The 15222-nt window shown below is 38.3% G+C and overlaps 2 protein-coding genes across 6 annotated transcripts in view; one reads left to right on the top strand and one right to left on the bottom strand.

Annotated features, from left to right (window-relative positions):
• Window positions 1-167: 167 nt before the first annotated feature.
• adprm (ADP-ribose/CDP-alcohol diphosphatase, manganese-dependent) lies at window positions 168-5018 on the bottom strand. 4 transcript variants are annotated; one of them, XM_043230052.1, is made up of 5 exons: window positions 4708-5018; window positions 4391-4586; window positions 2275-2840; window positions 1032-1154; window positions 168-534 (listed from the first exon to the last, which is right to left on the bottom strand). In XM_043230052.1, exons 3-5 carry the CDS (start codon window positions 2831-2833, stop codon window positions 245-247), a joined length of 972 nt encoding a protein of 323 aa, XP_043085987.1. In that variant the 5' UTR covers window positions 2834-2840; window positions 4391-4586; window positions 4708-5018; the 3' UTR covers window positions 168-244. The 4 variants fall into 4 exon arrangements, with proteins under 4 accessions (XP_043085987.1, XP_043085988.1, XP_043085986.1 ...); XM_043230053.1 differs by having other exon boundaries at window positions 4391-4525; XM_043230051.1 differs by having other exon boundaries at window positions 4391-4522.
• A 744-nt stretch (window positions 5019-5762) lies between these two features.
• Window positions 5763-15222, top strand: part of LOC122332640 (growth arrest-specific protein 7-like) — a 34477-nt gene continuing 25017 nt past the window's right edge. Inside the window, exons 1-2 of one of the 2 annotated variants that reach the window (XM_043230010.1) lie at window positions 5763-6140; window positions 15007-15109. In XM_043230010.1, coding sequence (XP_043085945.1) covers window positions 5964-6140; window positions 15007-15109 — 280 coding nt within the window. In that variant the 5' untranslated portion in view covers window positions 5763-5963. The remainder of the gene's footprint in view (window positions 6141-15006; window positions 15110-15222) is intronic. The other variant, XM_043230008.1, reaches the window with a different exon arrangement.

Genomic DNA, 15222 nt, shown 5'->3' with positions numbered 1-15222 from the left:
CCATGGCCCAGTTTTGCGTTTCTACATCTTATCAGCGATGACTTAACCTTGTTAAGGGTTTGTTGTTCACTTCATTTGATCAGTTATTCCTACTTAAATGAACATATCTTAGGGTTTATTAAAATAAGACTTAACACTAAATGGAAGCAGAGATCGGGAGGCTCGTACAGAAGGAGTTTTGTTTATTATTTTCCATTCCATCATTCACTGAAAACAATCTTGTCGGTTCGTAAATGCTTTCCACTCATGGATACTTGAGAACCATATCTGATATCCTTCCGTTGCCCTTGAGAACCATCTGTTCCTCATAGACATAAACTGTCCCGAAGGCATTACTGTCTGGACGTGTTTCGATCACCCCCTCCAGCGTGATGTGGTGAATGCCAGACTCGTCCATATAATATCCCCCATCATGATCGTGTCCCGCCATGAAGCAAACCACGCTCTTATGAGATCGCAGCACGGACTGCATGGCATCGTAGTTCCACGCCAGACAGATGGGGTCGGTGGCATACGGGTGAACGGGAAGATGACCTACACAAAACATACAACGAAACATTACGATTTCGAAGTCTCTTTTGATCACCAAAGCTGCATTTATTGACTTATTGTATAACGCTATTGCAATTCAATGTAACTTTTGTGAAGCTACTATAATTGTGAATCTACTGTAATATTCCTACGTGATTTATTCCTAAATTATCATTTTAATTTTTGTGGAAACACATGACTGCTTGTATTCATCGAGAACACATTAAACTGACCGAAAGAGACAGTAAAAGGTATTTATAACGTTATAAAAGATTTCTGTTTTAAACAAATGCTGTTCTTTTGAACTTCCTATTTGTCATAGAATTCAGAAAAATGTCAATTGCGTAAATTTCAACATCGACAGAGCATCTTTTTTACAATTGCAATAGTATTTTACCATTTTAATTGTGTTCGATCAAATAAATGCGGCCTTGCTGAGCAGAAGAGACTTTATTAACAGCATTTGCGAGCTTTGAAGAGCGAGCAGCATATATACTTACTAAAGATAGTTACTCTCTCCTGCTTCTGGTCAGCAAGAGTTAAGACTTCATCAAGCCACAACAGCTGCTCTTGGCTGAATCCGCCATTAAATTTCACAAACCTTTGCTCCAAGCCATTAAATACTGCAAGAAAGCACAAAAACAAGCTTTACCCAGTCTGTTTAAATCCCTCTACAGTACTAGCTGTTTGTTAAATGTGTCACCGTGACTATTACGTTCAGTAAACATCATCTTTTCTGTAAGACGTATTATTCTACATACTGCACTAACGTGCTTCTATTGTATTGTCTTGTTCAGACATATTTTCCAGGGTTTATATCCAAGATTCCGTCGAGTGCTCGCCAATGCTCTGCAGTGAATGGGTGCCGTCAGAATGAGAGTCCGAACAGCTGATAAAACACAATAAATCACACACTACTCCGGTTCAATGTCTCGCGAAGACGAAAGCTGCATGTTTGTAAAAAACGAATCCAACATTTAGGCCGAAATCAAAAAAAATGCTTCCCGTTATCCAAAATATCATCCGTTTGTACTCCCGTTCTGACGGCACCCATTCACCGGAGAGGACCCAGTGGTTACTAGGTGACGGCGTGCTGCGTTTTTTCAATAATCTGAAGAAAAAACGTTTCTTTTGTAATGCCGAAACAGTGGAACATTTATTTTTTCCATTTTCATTCAATGCAAAAAAAAAAATGTACTCGTTATAACTATGGTTAAAGTTTTAGGATATTGTGATCAAATTTGCTTCAATGCGTGTATGTGAAAAGAAAATTATTTGTGGTTACTTATTGCTGTTATCCATTTAGTAACATTCGTGTTTTTTTTATATCTTATTTATTTTTTATTGTCTAAATTCTAGCCTCCAAGAAAATAGCTGTATAAATTCATTTGAAATGGAGCCTTTTCCAAATTCCTTTTAAAATATAATTCGCAATTATTATTGCGACTATTATTTTATTTCTTTGATTTATTTTTGGTTACACCTTTATTTTGATAGTCTACTATGTCAGCAAATTCATTCTCATTATTTGCAACTCACTCTAATAGTTGACTGTTAGTTGAAATAAAGTTGAAATAAACATGCAAAGTTTCTGATATGTATGTTGTGGACCCATCAAAATACAGTGTTGACGGTCTACTAATACTCTAATGCTAGAGTTCACAATACTGTTAAAATGCCCAAAAATGGACTATAAAAATATAGTGTTAAGCACTAGTTATTACACAGGTTTGGCTGCAGCACCTGGCGGCTGGTTGAGATCGGCGTTGCCGTTGTGTTCCCGCAGGAGCTTCAGCGATCGCTTGTGTTTCTCGCTGCCCTCGTCTCTCCCGATCACGCTCAAGTCGTACGCGTCCAGCAGCACGAACCGAAACCCGGGGGCAGGGCTGAACTCGTACGCGTAAATGCCGTCGGCTAGCAGGTCACTTCCGCTTCCGGCTTTGGCCGCGCTGTTGAGAGGGGAAGCGAGCAGAGCTTCCCTGCAGAAGTTGTAAAACTCGTGATTGCCCCACGCGTGATGCACTTCCGCCGAGCTCTTGTCAAACTCCCCGAGGACGGTGTCTAGAGCCCGCTCCGAAGCGCCGCGGCTCTTATTAAAGCCGTCGACGATGTCCCCCAGCTGAAGGACGCACCGGACGTGCTGCTCTTCCCAGCGGCGCGTGGCGTTGCGCAGCAGCTGGAGGCTGTTCCTGTAGAAGCGCTTGCGCGTTCTCAGATAATTCAAGCCGTCCTCTATGTCCGCGTACTGTATGTCTGCGATGATCCCGAACGCGAACACCGGCTGTGCGCGATCATCCTCCATCGCCGCTCTTCCGTTTAAACACATAGACAGGCTTTATTATAAACAGTGAACATCGAAAGTCAATAATTAGTTAGCCTAAAACACAGAGAGGCAGTATTCGTTACATTAACTCCAATTGAAGGGAATGATAGGCTACGATGGTGAAAAAGAAAAACCCAACGTAGGGGGTATGAATAAACATCTGTATGAATAAACATGCATTTCGTGTTATAAACAGATTTATGGCTTTACAATAATTAACAAGGTTTTATTTATTTATTTATATATTTGCTTTTTTAATTCATTTCTATACTTAACTGTCACTCAGTTTTGAACACCACCTAAACTTTAATATTAATAATTCACGAATTAATAGATTTTGTGATATGATTTTGATGCAATGCGATGTCTGGTTTTGAAATGGCGAATTTTGAGTTTTCATTCATTTTCTTGCGATTTCTAAAGTGTAAAAGTGACAAAGGTCTGAACTCCTGCTATGATGTAGATTTTTAAGGGTCACTCTTGTCATAATTTAATATAAAAAAAAGGTAAAATATCTATTTAGGAGTCTTATCCCTTAACCCTACAATATACAGTTTGTTATGATCGGATTCAATATAGTAAAGTATATAGGCTTCCCAGTGATTGGACGGGGCGACAGTAGCTATTTCTATTTCTAATAAAATTTTGCAAGACTATGAGCAATTTTGAATGAAGTCTGGAGATTTGTAATCCCAAAAGCTTATATAGCTAAAGGAACAATCTTAGATAAATATTATTACAATTCTTGTTTTTTAAATGTGTATCTCCCAACTTAAGACTATTTGTTTGTTTTTTAATCTTAATCATTTTCTAGCAATTTAATAAGTTCTTTCAGTCATGTAATATTTGACAGGTACATAACAGTTTTTCCTAAAAATGCAGAATTAGAATGTAAGCCGATAATTCACCTAATAATATATTTAAAATTTAAAGGATATAAAGCTATTTTATGATATTATTAATTTCAAAACGTACGGTTGGCATTAAATATTTGTAATTTTAATATTAACCATCTTGCCATAATCAGCAAAATACATAAACAGGCATTGTTATCATGGATGGTTATTTACAAACACACATTTTAATAATAAAACAAATAAATAAATCTCTTTTTATCTAATCTTTTTTCACCACTTTAATACAAATATGAGCATTTGTCACCTTGGTTATTTTTAATTACAAGGTGTTCTTTTATTCACTATATTGTTTATTTTTCCAAATAAATTTGTATCAATTCCTCAATAAAACTTTTTTTTATTTTAGTCAACTGTCTGCATTAAATATTCTACCTACTTTCATGACTAATAAAAATAAATACTGGATCGCCTTGTTTAACAAAGCCAAAGTCCCAAAGTGTAGTTTAACAGAAGTGTTTTAAGTTTTTATATAATGTTCGTACTACTCGAATAAATGGGTTGCCAAATACAAATAAATCAAGAGCATCCAAACGATTCTGTTTGAGCACTTTCCGATTGGGTATAGATAACAACTTTCTATCTATAGACCCTGGATGGGTCGTGGTGCCCTGTATCTCACCTGCTTGCAACATCGCTCAAAAAGTTGAACCGAACGTCATCACCTTTAGCGGAAGTAAACGTTCCGCCATATTGGAAAGGTCAAAGCCGGTCCGTGAAGACTTCAGAGAGAGTGGCCTGTGTGTCTGTAGCCCTACTAATACGCGTGTATTAATATCCATATCTTTAACAGACTTCAGCAGACGGGTTTTACTAAACTGACACAATAAAGCAAGATGAAGCCGATAGCTAACACGACATGTAAAAGACACTATAGTTTAAAACCTGTAACACTTTGAGTTAATTTATACTAAACAACAGCAACACACACATCCTTACCTATGGACGTTTATCCGATTTCATCGGGGATTTACACGTCTTTACATCCGGAGGTTGCGCGACGTTGTAGCATCCCGAAACTCCCGATTTCTTTTTATTTTGACGACATATCGACCTTTTCAAAATACGGACGCGTCGACTTCTGAGGGGCGGTCCAATGCCTCTGAGCGGTTTGTGCTCAGTTCCGCTGAATAAATAGATCCGTTAATTTACCAGAAATCCCGAACGTATGGTTTAAACGCGATAGGCTGTATATAGAGGGAGGTTGACGGGACGTAATCACGACCAGCGCGTGAAAGCGAAAGCTTGGCGTCATATCGTGGATCGTACCATCTCGCCTTCGCGGGGGTGTCAAAACATATACTGTCATCCACAAACTGCACTAAACACCACGCGGTACTATGAAAGAACACGAAGTAAAAGAATATATATATTTTTTAAAACATATATGGCTGAAAGGGGCATTTATACATTACTGTATGTATATACGTATTTATAACACATCTGTAACAACATGGTACGTTTCACTATAACGCCACAGCTATCTGACCGCGAGATGGAGACAACAGACAAAACCGAGCTGGAAAAATGATTAATATGTTTCCATTCGGTTTCTGTAGCTCATCTTGTTAAGTTGCGTCCCTTGGGGTTTTCTAACAGGTAACCGAATATTCATTTCGGGAGCAGGAAAGTACCTTATGCTTCTCTATGACACACAAAACCGTGAAAATCAGTGATGACTTTCTAGAAAGGGTGCTTATGAGTAAACCATAGTCTATTAATAGCTAATAAAACTGCTACTGTTACGCGCAACGCTTTTAATTCATCAGTCAAACGGAGCTTTTAATTTAGCGGGTGTTAAATTGGCCATTTAAATGGTTTATAACATAATCATGTAATACATCTCTACCGATTTCACAATATTTGTTTTTCTAAAATGATTAAAAGTGACTCTAAGTGTAATACGGGCGTCCCCGTGTTTAATCCGGACTGTCGCGGTTCTTTGTGGTCTCCTGGATTAGGTCATGCAGGTGTTGGGTAACGCAGATCAGGCTTTTCGGGATGAGGCAACGCGCTGAATGAAGTCTGGCGTCTCTGAAGATGATGCGTGAGAGAGTGGGTGTGTTCACTCCGGCGCGATACTGACAGCGTTCACATTACAGCCCGCTCCGGGGATGACGGACGCGGTTTAAGATCGGTTTGGAGTCACCCGGATTACTGTTTTGGGATTCGATTCGCCACCGGAGGAGTTTACGATGTCGGGCTCGTTTTGTCGAAGTTTATACGCCTTTAACGGGGATCAGCATCAGCAGGGACTGAAGTTTGAGGCTGGAGAAGTGATCCGGGTAACGCAAGCTCTGGACGGAGGCTGGTGGGAAGGAGAGAAGGACGGAGTCAAGGGATGGTTTCCCTCAACTTACGTGCAGGTGGAGGTGAGATGTGTGTGTGTGTGTGTTTATCACCTGCTCTAACTGAACCATCGCGTCTACACACGGGAACTATACCGGCTGCCTCCCAGGCGACACATTACGGTTATAAAACGTTGTGGGAACGTTGTATTCTAATGTTTCGGACACGTTAAATGCCCGCAAACATGTTATATTAACTCTGTTCCACCCTTAATGCCACTTTATTCGGACGTTAAGCTATTTCTGTTAAGAGCGTTAAAATGTCTAGCTCTTTTCATCGTGGTCGTAACGTTATTTAAAGGTTACAAAAACGTTTCGTACTGCAGTAGAACGTTTAGGTTGTTCTGAGAACGTCGCTTTAAGAGCGTTTTATCTCAACGTTAACGCCACCGTTCCGAGAATGCTAAGCATTTCCTCAACGTTGTATCAAATGTCAGTAAAGATAAGCTTTAGAACGTTTGGCCTAACATTTATACAACGTTTAAATAACCTTACTGGTGAAAGTTGCGAAAACTTTCTCAGTTCTTTCTTTAGGCTACTAATCCCGCGGGGGGGAAATGGTCTGAGTGATTTAGGGTGTTCGGCGTGAAATCTGTGATTCATTCGTAATGCCACTTAAACTAATGCCTCTCTCATCGAAACGTTTCGAACCGGTTATGAATGTTTGCGATGAAGAAAGGCTTGAGTTTCCCTCACGATGGGCATCTGTCTCCGATGAAGCGATACCGCGAACGACTCGAAACTTCCTCGTTTCTCAAGCTGTCTTTTTTTTACATCACCTGAAACTTGCTTTGCGCGAATTAAACATTACACGTTAAAAAAACAAAACAAAAAAAACATCAGTACTTTTGAGAAATAGTTGGAGTCTGGAGCGGGTCGGTCCGTGTTGATATCACATGACCAGCCTAATGACCTCGACCAAGTTACTAGGCTACTAAATAAAATGAAACGATGTTAATGCAATGTTTGCTGTATAAGGATCTTTCGGTGCTCGAAAAGTTTATAGAAAGCATAAATGTAGAAGTGCATCATTTATTCAGTCATAAACACAGAATTGAAAGCTTAAGGGAATTGCCTTAAAATGAATTGAGCTGTGATTCGGAGGATAATGACTGCAGCTGTTATCAAACAAATGTTAAAGCGTGTCTGTTTTAGGCTGTTCAACAATATTTGTAAATTATGTTATCGTAATATATTTTTTTTTAGGTTGGGCTACTTTAGAAATGAAGTATAATCAAATGTGCATGAAACACTACATAGTAAGATAGTCACATGATTTCTATTTTTATTTTCCGCATAAACCCGTTCACATCTGGAGACTTCACTGGGACTTCACTCAAAGTGCTGATTGTCTACAAAACACTCAATTAACTATATATATATATATATATATATATATATATATATATATATATATATATATATACATACTTACAGGGGTTGGACAATGAAACTGAAACATTGGCCAATTATGATAAAACTTGAGCAGCCTGGTGGCCAGTCTTCATTGATGCACATTCCACCGGTAAGAGCAGAGCGTGAAGGTTTAATTAACAGTAATAGCACAGTTTTGCTTAAAATATCGCAGTGCATGCAACATTATGGGCGACGTATCAGAGTTCAAATTGTTGGTGCACGTCTTGCTGGCGCATCTGTGACCCAGACAGCAAGTCTTTGTGATGCATCAAGAGCCGCGGCCTCCGGGGTAATGTCAGCATGCCACCAAGAAAGACGAACCACATCCAACGGGAGTAGCTGTAAGAGGATGTCGGGGTGCTAGCCCGGGTTGCATCCATAAAACCACAGCTGCCCGACTCGCTGTAGAAGTAAATGTGCTCCTCAGCTCCTGTTTCCACCAAAAATGTCCATCGGGAGCTCCGCAGGGTCAGTATACGTGGCCCGGCCTGCTATAGTCAAACCTTTGGTCACTCGTGCCAATGCCAGACGTAGGTTTCAGTGGTGCCAGCAGCGACAATCTTGGGCTGTGGACAATGTGAAACATGTATTGTTCTCTGATGAGTCCACCTTCATTGTTTTTCCCACATCCGGGAGAGTTACGGTGTGGAGACGCCTCAAAGAAGCGTACCACCCAGACTGTAGCGTGTACAGAGTGAAGCATGGGGGCGGATCAGTGATGGTTTGGGCTGCACTATCATGACATTCCCTAGACCTAAAACTTGTGCTAGATGGGCTAAGGACTACAGAAGTGTTCTGGCAGACCATGCGCACCCAATAGTTAAAACATGCCGTGTATCAGGATGATATCGCACAGATACACACAGCAAGACCGGTGACGGAGTGGTTTGAAGAGCTTGAAAGCGAAGTCGAACATCTCCCGTGGCCTGCACAGTCACCAGATCTAAATACTATCGAGCCACTTTGGGGTGTTTTGGAGAAGCGGAAATGCAGCAGGAAATGTTTTCCTCCACAAGCACCACGTAGTGACCTTTGCCACTATTCTGCAAGAAGAATGACTCAAAAAGGACTTGTATCTTTCATTCCCAAGACCAATTGATGCTGTATTGGCTGCAAAAGGAGACCCTGCACCATACTAATGAATTATTGTGGTCTAAACCAGGCGTTTCGTTTTCATTGCCCAACCCCTGTGTGTGTGTGTGTGTGTGTATATATATATATATATATATATATATATATATATATATATATATATATATGAGTTTCACAAAGTATGAATGTTTTATGCCAGGTGTCATGATTGAGCTGACCTATGAAATCAGTTGAGGGGCGGACTTTTATAGATAGATAGATAGATAGATAGATAGATGTGGTTTTTCTCAGATATGTAGCGTCTCTATAAATATCAAATGAATGCTACTCTGACAAATATTCAGTAAAGAGCTTGCCCTGCTCTCCACTGACCTTTATATCATGCTTGCTTTTAACCAGTGTAAGCAGTTCTGTACGAACATCAGCCGTCGGATGGACGTGTGACTGCAGATTCACATACACGACAGTGAGAAAGTTCACAGGAGACCGATACCTCAACACCACGCTGAACATCTAAGAATGACAACAACAGTTTCTAACAGATTTGTAACATTCTGTGATCAGCAGTGTTAAAGCAATAGTTCAAAGTTGTGTAGAAATGTAGCACTGCATCACTTGCTCTCCGAAGGCTCGTTTGCAGTGAATGGGTGCCGTCAGAATGAGAGTCTAAACGGCTGATAAAACACCACAATAATCCACGCCACTCCAGTCCACCAGTTAATGCCTTGAGAAGATAAACTGCATGTAAGAAACTCATCATCAAGAAGCTTCATTAATTGGCGGACTGGAGTGGTGTGGATCATTGTGGTGTTTTATCAGCCGTTTAGACTCTCATTCTGACGGCACCCATTCACTACAGTGGTGCATTGGTTGGGCAAGTCTTAAATGCTCCTCTGCATCTCGATTGGCCTTAGACCGAGCTCAATTGTAGACAAACTATTGCTTTAAAGCTTCAGATTATTAGCATTTTGCTATGCTAACACACATATTTGTTTCTTAAATAAACGAACTTTGAGAAATCCGTGAGCCAGGTGATCCGTACATAGATTATCTTTTATAAATAGCTTTCATATAAACTGTTCACCTGCTATAACAGGCTAATTAATACAGCAATAGCGTCGGTAGCCGGCGATGACAAACACTGAAAGAATCTGGGACGAAAAGCAGCACAGCTCCGGAAAGATTACAGAACGACTGACGGGCTGTAATTAACAATGGAAATGTTCTGAATTCTGTCAGACATTCGTTCTGCGCGGAGAGAGAGAGACATAAACGAGTTGAGCATGAGGTGAAACCGCACAAAACAGGCCTTGTTATCAGTCACACTGATAGCTATTGTTTGCCATCTCGGTCTGTGGGACTCTCATCTGGGATCGGCCGTGGCGCTCCAAGTTTTACATCTGGAGAATCAAAACAAATCCCAGAAAGCCGTTCAGTCATGCAGCAGCATGTTGGTTTACGTGTTTTCTCGGCGTTTGGGTCTGGGAGAGACGGCCTCTCCAGTGCTCTGGGAATTAGTTCGCAAGCTCGCGTGAGAAACGTCACTTCGCGCAGAGCGCCGCTTCTCTCACCGATCGATCCTCTCCGAGATCCACTTTCACCTCGCATGCCTCGCATTTAATTAAACGAGCGTATTTTCTCGTGAGATTGGCGTTAGTGAAGCTGTCCAGGTTGGTCAGGCCGCTGAAGTGTAAACATCAGCCTAGAGTTAAAGCAGCTCTCTGTCACCGAGGCCTGTTAATAAGCGTAAGAGTGATATAATGGATGAGTGCATAATAGGAAACAGACACTTCCTTTATTTGCCCTGATGGTCTGAAACTGCTGACAGCGTAAAATAGGGGGGAAAATCCTGCGGGAGTGCGCTTTCTAAAACAACCTACTCTGAACAATTATGGAGAAAACATTAAACTCGTAACAAAGAAAGTTCTTGGCTTTTAGTTATGCTTCATCTTCATGAATAAATGACTGTAATTTTATGACTTCTTTATTGTATTACTTTATTTTAATATTTGTCTGTTCTGTTGTCTAAATACATAATTTTGTCATTATTACTGCAAATATATTTTTAATCAATAATATTAGTAATGATGATAAACAGCAGCAATATACCTTTAATAAACGTTTATTAATGGCAATAATACATATAATATTATAAAAATAAGAATATAAGAAATAAAAATAAAATAAAAATATTAAGAATTCTCTTAATTACATTATTATTTTCAAATAATGGAGTATTAGTAATTTTTTATATTATTTTTCCTTAATACTACTACTAAGAATAAAAATAATAATAATAAATATAATAATATAATATAATAATATAATAATAAAATAAAATATTTGTATTAATTAAAAATATTAATTGGAAAACAAGGAACATCTTGCCTTTAAATGAAATTAATAGTCTAGATTGATATATGAATAATTTTATTATTGTTAAATATTTTAGTCATTAAATATTACTACTATGGTACTTATTATTATGGTTAATAATAATAATAATAACTATAAATAGTATTATAATTAATAACAACACAATAACAGTAGTAGTAATAGTTTTTTTTTTTTTTTAAGACTGAATTAAATTTCCTTTCAAATTTTATAATAAGGAGAAGCAAAGTCCTCTTAAGGGAGGTGGTCAGTTCATTCAGTAAGAGTCATCAGGTCCTGAAGTGCTCTGTGTTTATCCAGTGCTGTCACACACTCACACACATATGTTGGGTGGATCCGCTGGTTTTTGGCGAGGGTCAGGAAAGCCTGACTCACACACAGAGCGGCTCATTCACGGCGAATGCGATTCTCTGAAAATGAAGTGGGATCTGGACTGATGGAGTCACACTGACTCACAATCAGAGTCTGACTGCTCTCTCTCAGCAGCACTGGAAATAGACCTACGAAATGAAGCATTAATATATAAATGAGTACAGAGTAATATCCAGAAAATCTTTTCCTGGAGATTTTGAGGGATCTGCCTGATGCACGCCATACAACCGCAGAAACAAAAGTGCAGGATTTCTACATACATTTACAGAGGTCTCTGATATCATACCGCTATCGTATTTGAACTGAAAGCACGCGTGTTGAGAACATAACAAGGGTCCGTATTTACCGTTATTGATCCAGATGTGAGTGAGCATCGGGGGTTGTTGTGTCCGCAGGCACATTTGGCGTCTGATGATGGGTGTCCTCGGGGTTTAGATGGCCAGCCATCTGAAACATGCATTATTCAATCACACATATGTCAGGACAAGCCGGCACGTCAACCCAGATCAGAGCGTGTGAGAGTTTGAGCAATTCACGACAAAGAGGTCATATAATGTTGCTAAAAAGGACATTATTTTGTGTATTTGGTGTAATGCGATGTGTTTATGTGGAATAAGTTTCAAAAAATGTATTATTTTCCACATACTGTTTCTCCTCTAAGCCCCGCCTCCCGAAACGGGTCGATTTGTACAAAGCTCATCGCTCTAAAAAAGCCAGGTGTGCTCTGATTGGCCAGCTATCCAGTGGGTTATGATTGGCCGAATACCTCAAGCACTTGACAGTAATGTTACACCCCTTACTATAATTACCATTATATGATTATAATGGATTAAACTTTTTAAGTTTTTTTTTAGTTTCTCATTTCTCCGATCACAAATGCAGTAACTAACGTTACACTTCACTGCTCAGAACTTGTGTTCGAATAGTAAGCAGCAGGTTCTCTTAACAAACGAAGTAGTTTTCGTTTGAAATGAAACAGCGTCTCCAGAACATGGCGCCCGCAGCAACACTCCAGCCAGAATAATAGCTCCGCATTCTTTCTCTGCGTAAACATTTTGGTAGAAAAGTGTGGCCGTGTTTAAACGAGACGCTTTAGGGGGTTTGAGTTTTGAGACTTTAGCATTTGCAGTAAATTAAATTAAAGTAAATTACTAAAATTACTTTGTCTAAAATTAAAATGAAATCAGATGTTCAAAGATACTTAAAGCTCAAATGTTCAAAGATACTATATTATATATATATATATATATATATATATATATATATATATATATATATATTTTTTTTTTTTTTTTTTTTTAATTATTATTATTATTTTTTGTTAATTATTATTATTTTTATTCTATATTTAGATAAACCTGTATGCAAATATTTTGAAGAAAATAACCAAGCTGTTTTGAGTCACCATTGACTTCTATAGTAGGAAAAAAACTACCATGGAAGTCAATGGTGACCCAAAACAGCCTGGTGCTCATTTATAATAGTGGTCAGTCAAACGGTTTGTGAACATGATAAAGAATGTTCAGTGGATGTTCATCATGATAATGTTCCCAGCAGAGGTTTTTTTTCATCACCAGAGGAATTTCATTTTTTGAATTTCATAAAACCTATTTTGTAAAACACAACACACAGTTCTCTGTGTTCATGTTACAGCAAAGGTGTTTTCAAATATGAGATGTGTTTGAGCGCAGCGCTTCACTTTGCGAAAGATCTGAAGCTTTTAGCGTTTTGCGTGTGACGTTTTTGGATTCGTGTGTAAGGTTTTGAAAAAAAAGGAGCAAAGTTTCTAAAAAAACTAATCATTTAGTTAGAAGACGCTTTTATCCAAAACATCATACAAATGAGGACAATTTAAGCAATAAAACCTTTATTCATAATAAATAAAAAGGAGACGGAGTGAAAACAGAATAAAGTACGCTAGTTTGAGAGGGTCAGGTTAAAATAAAATAAGTTTGAAAAACAAGCACATAATAGAGAGTGTGAGAAGGTCAAGTTATAAATATAATAAATAATAAGAAAGCAGGTAGATAGCAGAAAAGAATAGAGAGTGCCAGTGTTAGAAGGACATGTTTTTTTTTTTTATTAGAATTTATTTTTACAAATTTTATTAATTATAGAATTCATATTTTATATTTATTGAGGTTATTTTTGTATTGCAAGTCAATCGAGTATTGTGTATAATGTACACGATGAGTCAAAAGGTTACCCTCAACATCAACATTTTGTCATTGTTTACTCTGCCACTCGTATGATTTCATTTCTTCTGTGGAACAAGAAAAAACCTCCCGTAGCGTCGCGAGGAGGACAGAAAGTGTTGATGGAGCGAATAATTTGGCCGAGCTGTCTGTGCTTCTACATACCATGTTTGATTTAGCGTCACGAGATGGAAAACACGCTGACATCTGGCACCGTATCCTTCCCACACATTTCCAGCATTCTCGACTGGATGAAATTACGAGTGGGAAAACCTCAATGAGCTAAACCCTGGAGAAAGCTGGCAGCAGCTCCAGCACAGCAGAGATCCTACAGACGACAACGTCCAACAACACACCCTTCATCACTCAAACAACATCAAGAGCACTCCAATACATGCTTTTTCCTTCACTACACATTGCATTCAAAATATGTATGTTGTCCATTTAAACTAAAACCGTATTATAACCGATTAATGTGATTTTTTGGGGGTTTTTGTTATTTAAAAATGATTATTTTTTTTACATTGAAATGAACACAACGTCTTTGAAATTTCAAGTTAAAATTTTTTTTTTTTATCATGTAATTCTATTAAAGTGCCATTCAAAAAATCTGAGAATTACATTATTAACTCCATTAATGGAATATAGTTACATTTCTTTTGAATGTTTTCATCTCAATATTGCCGAGAAACAGTCCAAATGCATAAGTATTTATATCAAAGACATTTTTTTAAATAAGGTTTTCAAGCAAAATTAAAAAATCTTTTGCATAAACTTTCACTTTCACTGTCAATAGACATACATATATATATATATATATATATATATATGTGTGTGTGTGTGTGTGTGTGTGTGTGTGTGTGTGTGTGTGTGTGTGTGTGTGTGTGTATCTAAAAAAATAAAGCGGCAAAAGTGTGTGAGATGTGGAGAAAAAAGTTTTTAACACTAATATAGATTCAAAGAAACATCTTTGGCAACTAATGGGACTCCATACTAAGTCAAAATGACCCGAGCACAAAACAGTTAACATTATGTAATAAATTTATATTAGTATTTTAATAAAAGACTAAATAAGTAAATAAATAAATGCATGAATGTGTCTTGAAGCATTTGCAAGTTCTGTTCCTTTACTTTAATGAGATTCTAATCTAATCAACTAATTCTGTGGAACGTTTTCATAATCTAAAGAACCTTTTCCCACTATGAAGAACCCTCAGTGATTCCGTGGATGATAAGGGTTCTTCAAGGAGCCAATAAAGAACCTTGATTTTAAAGTGTAGCTGTCTAAAGGTCGCTATAGCTGTGCTTGTGAAAGGGTTTCAGTGGAAACGGATGTACGGTGTATTTTAGCACTGAACCTATTTTTTTCCAGCGCAGGTTCTTCTGAAGTACTGACATCATTTATTCCCCTTGTGTTGTAGAAACTGTCTCTGATGTCTCCTCTGGACGAGCCGCTGCCCAGAGACTGGAAGAGTTACATGTCACCGCAGGGACGAAAGTACTACGTCAACACCGTCAGCAACGGTAAGAACCGCCACAAAAAAGGTGCACAAGCATTATTTTGAACTAACCCGGTCTCATAAAAATACGTACCTGTGTGCATTTTTTGTGCGATGCCATTTTTACGTTCCTTACTG

This window comes from Puntigrus tetrazona, unplaced genomic scaffold (assembly GCF_018831695.1).
Source record: "Puntigrus tetrazona isolate hp1 unplaced genomic scaffold, ASM1883169v1 S000000130, whole genome shotgun sequence".
Taxonomy (NCBI): domain Eukaryota; kingdom Metazoa; phylum Chordata; class Actinopteri; order Cypriniformes; family Cyprinidae; genus Puntigrus; species Puntigrus tetrazona.
Note: the sequence above shows the minus strand (reverse complement) of the source record. Positions and strands in the feature narration are given on the sequence as shown.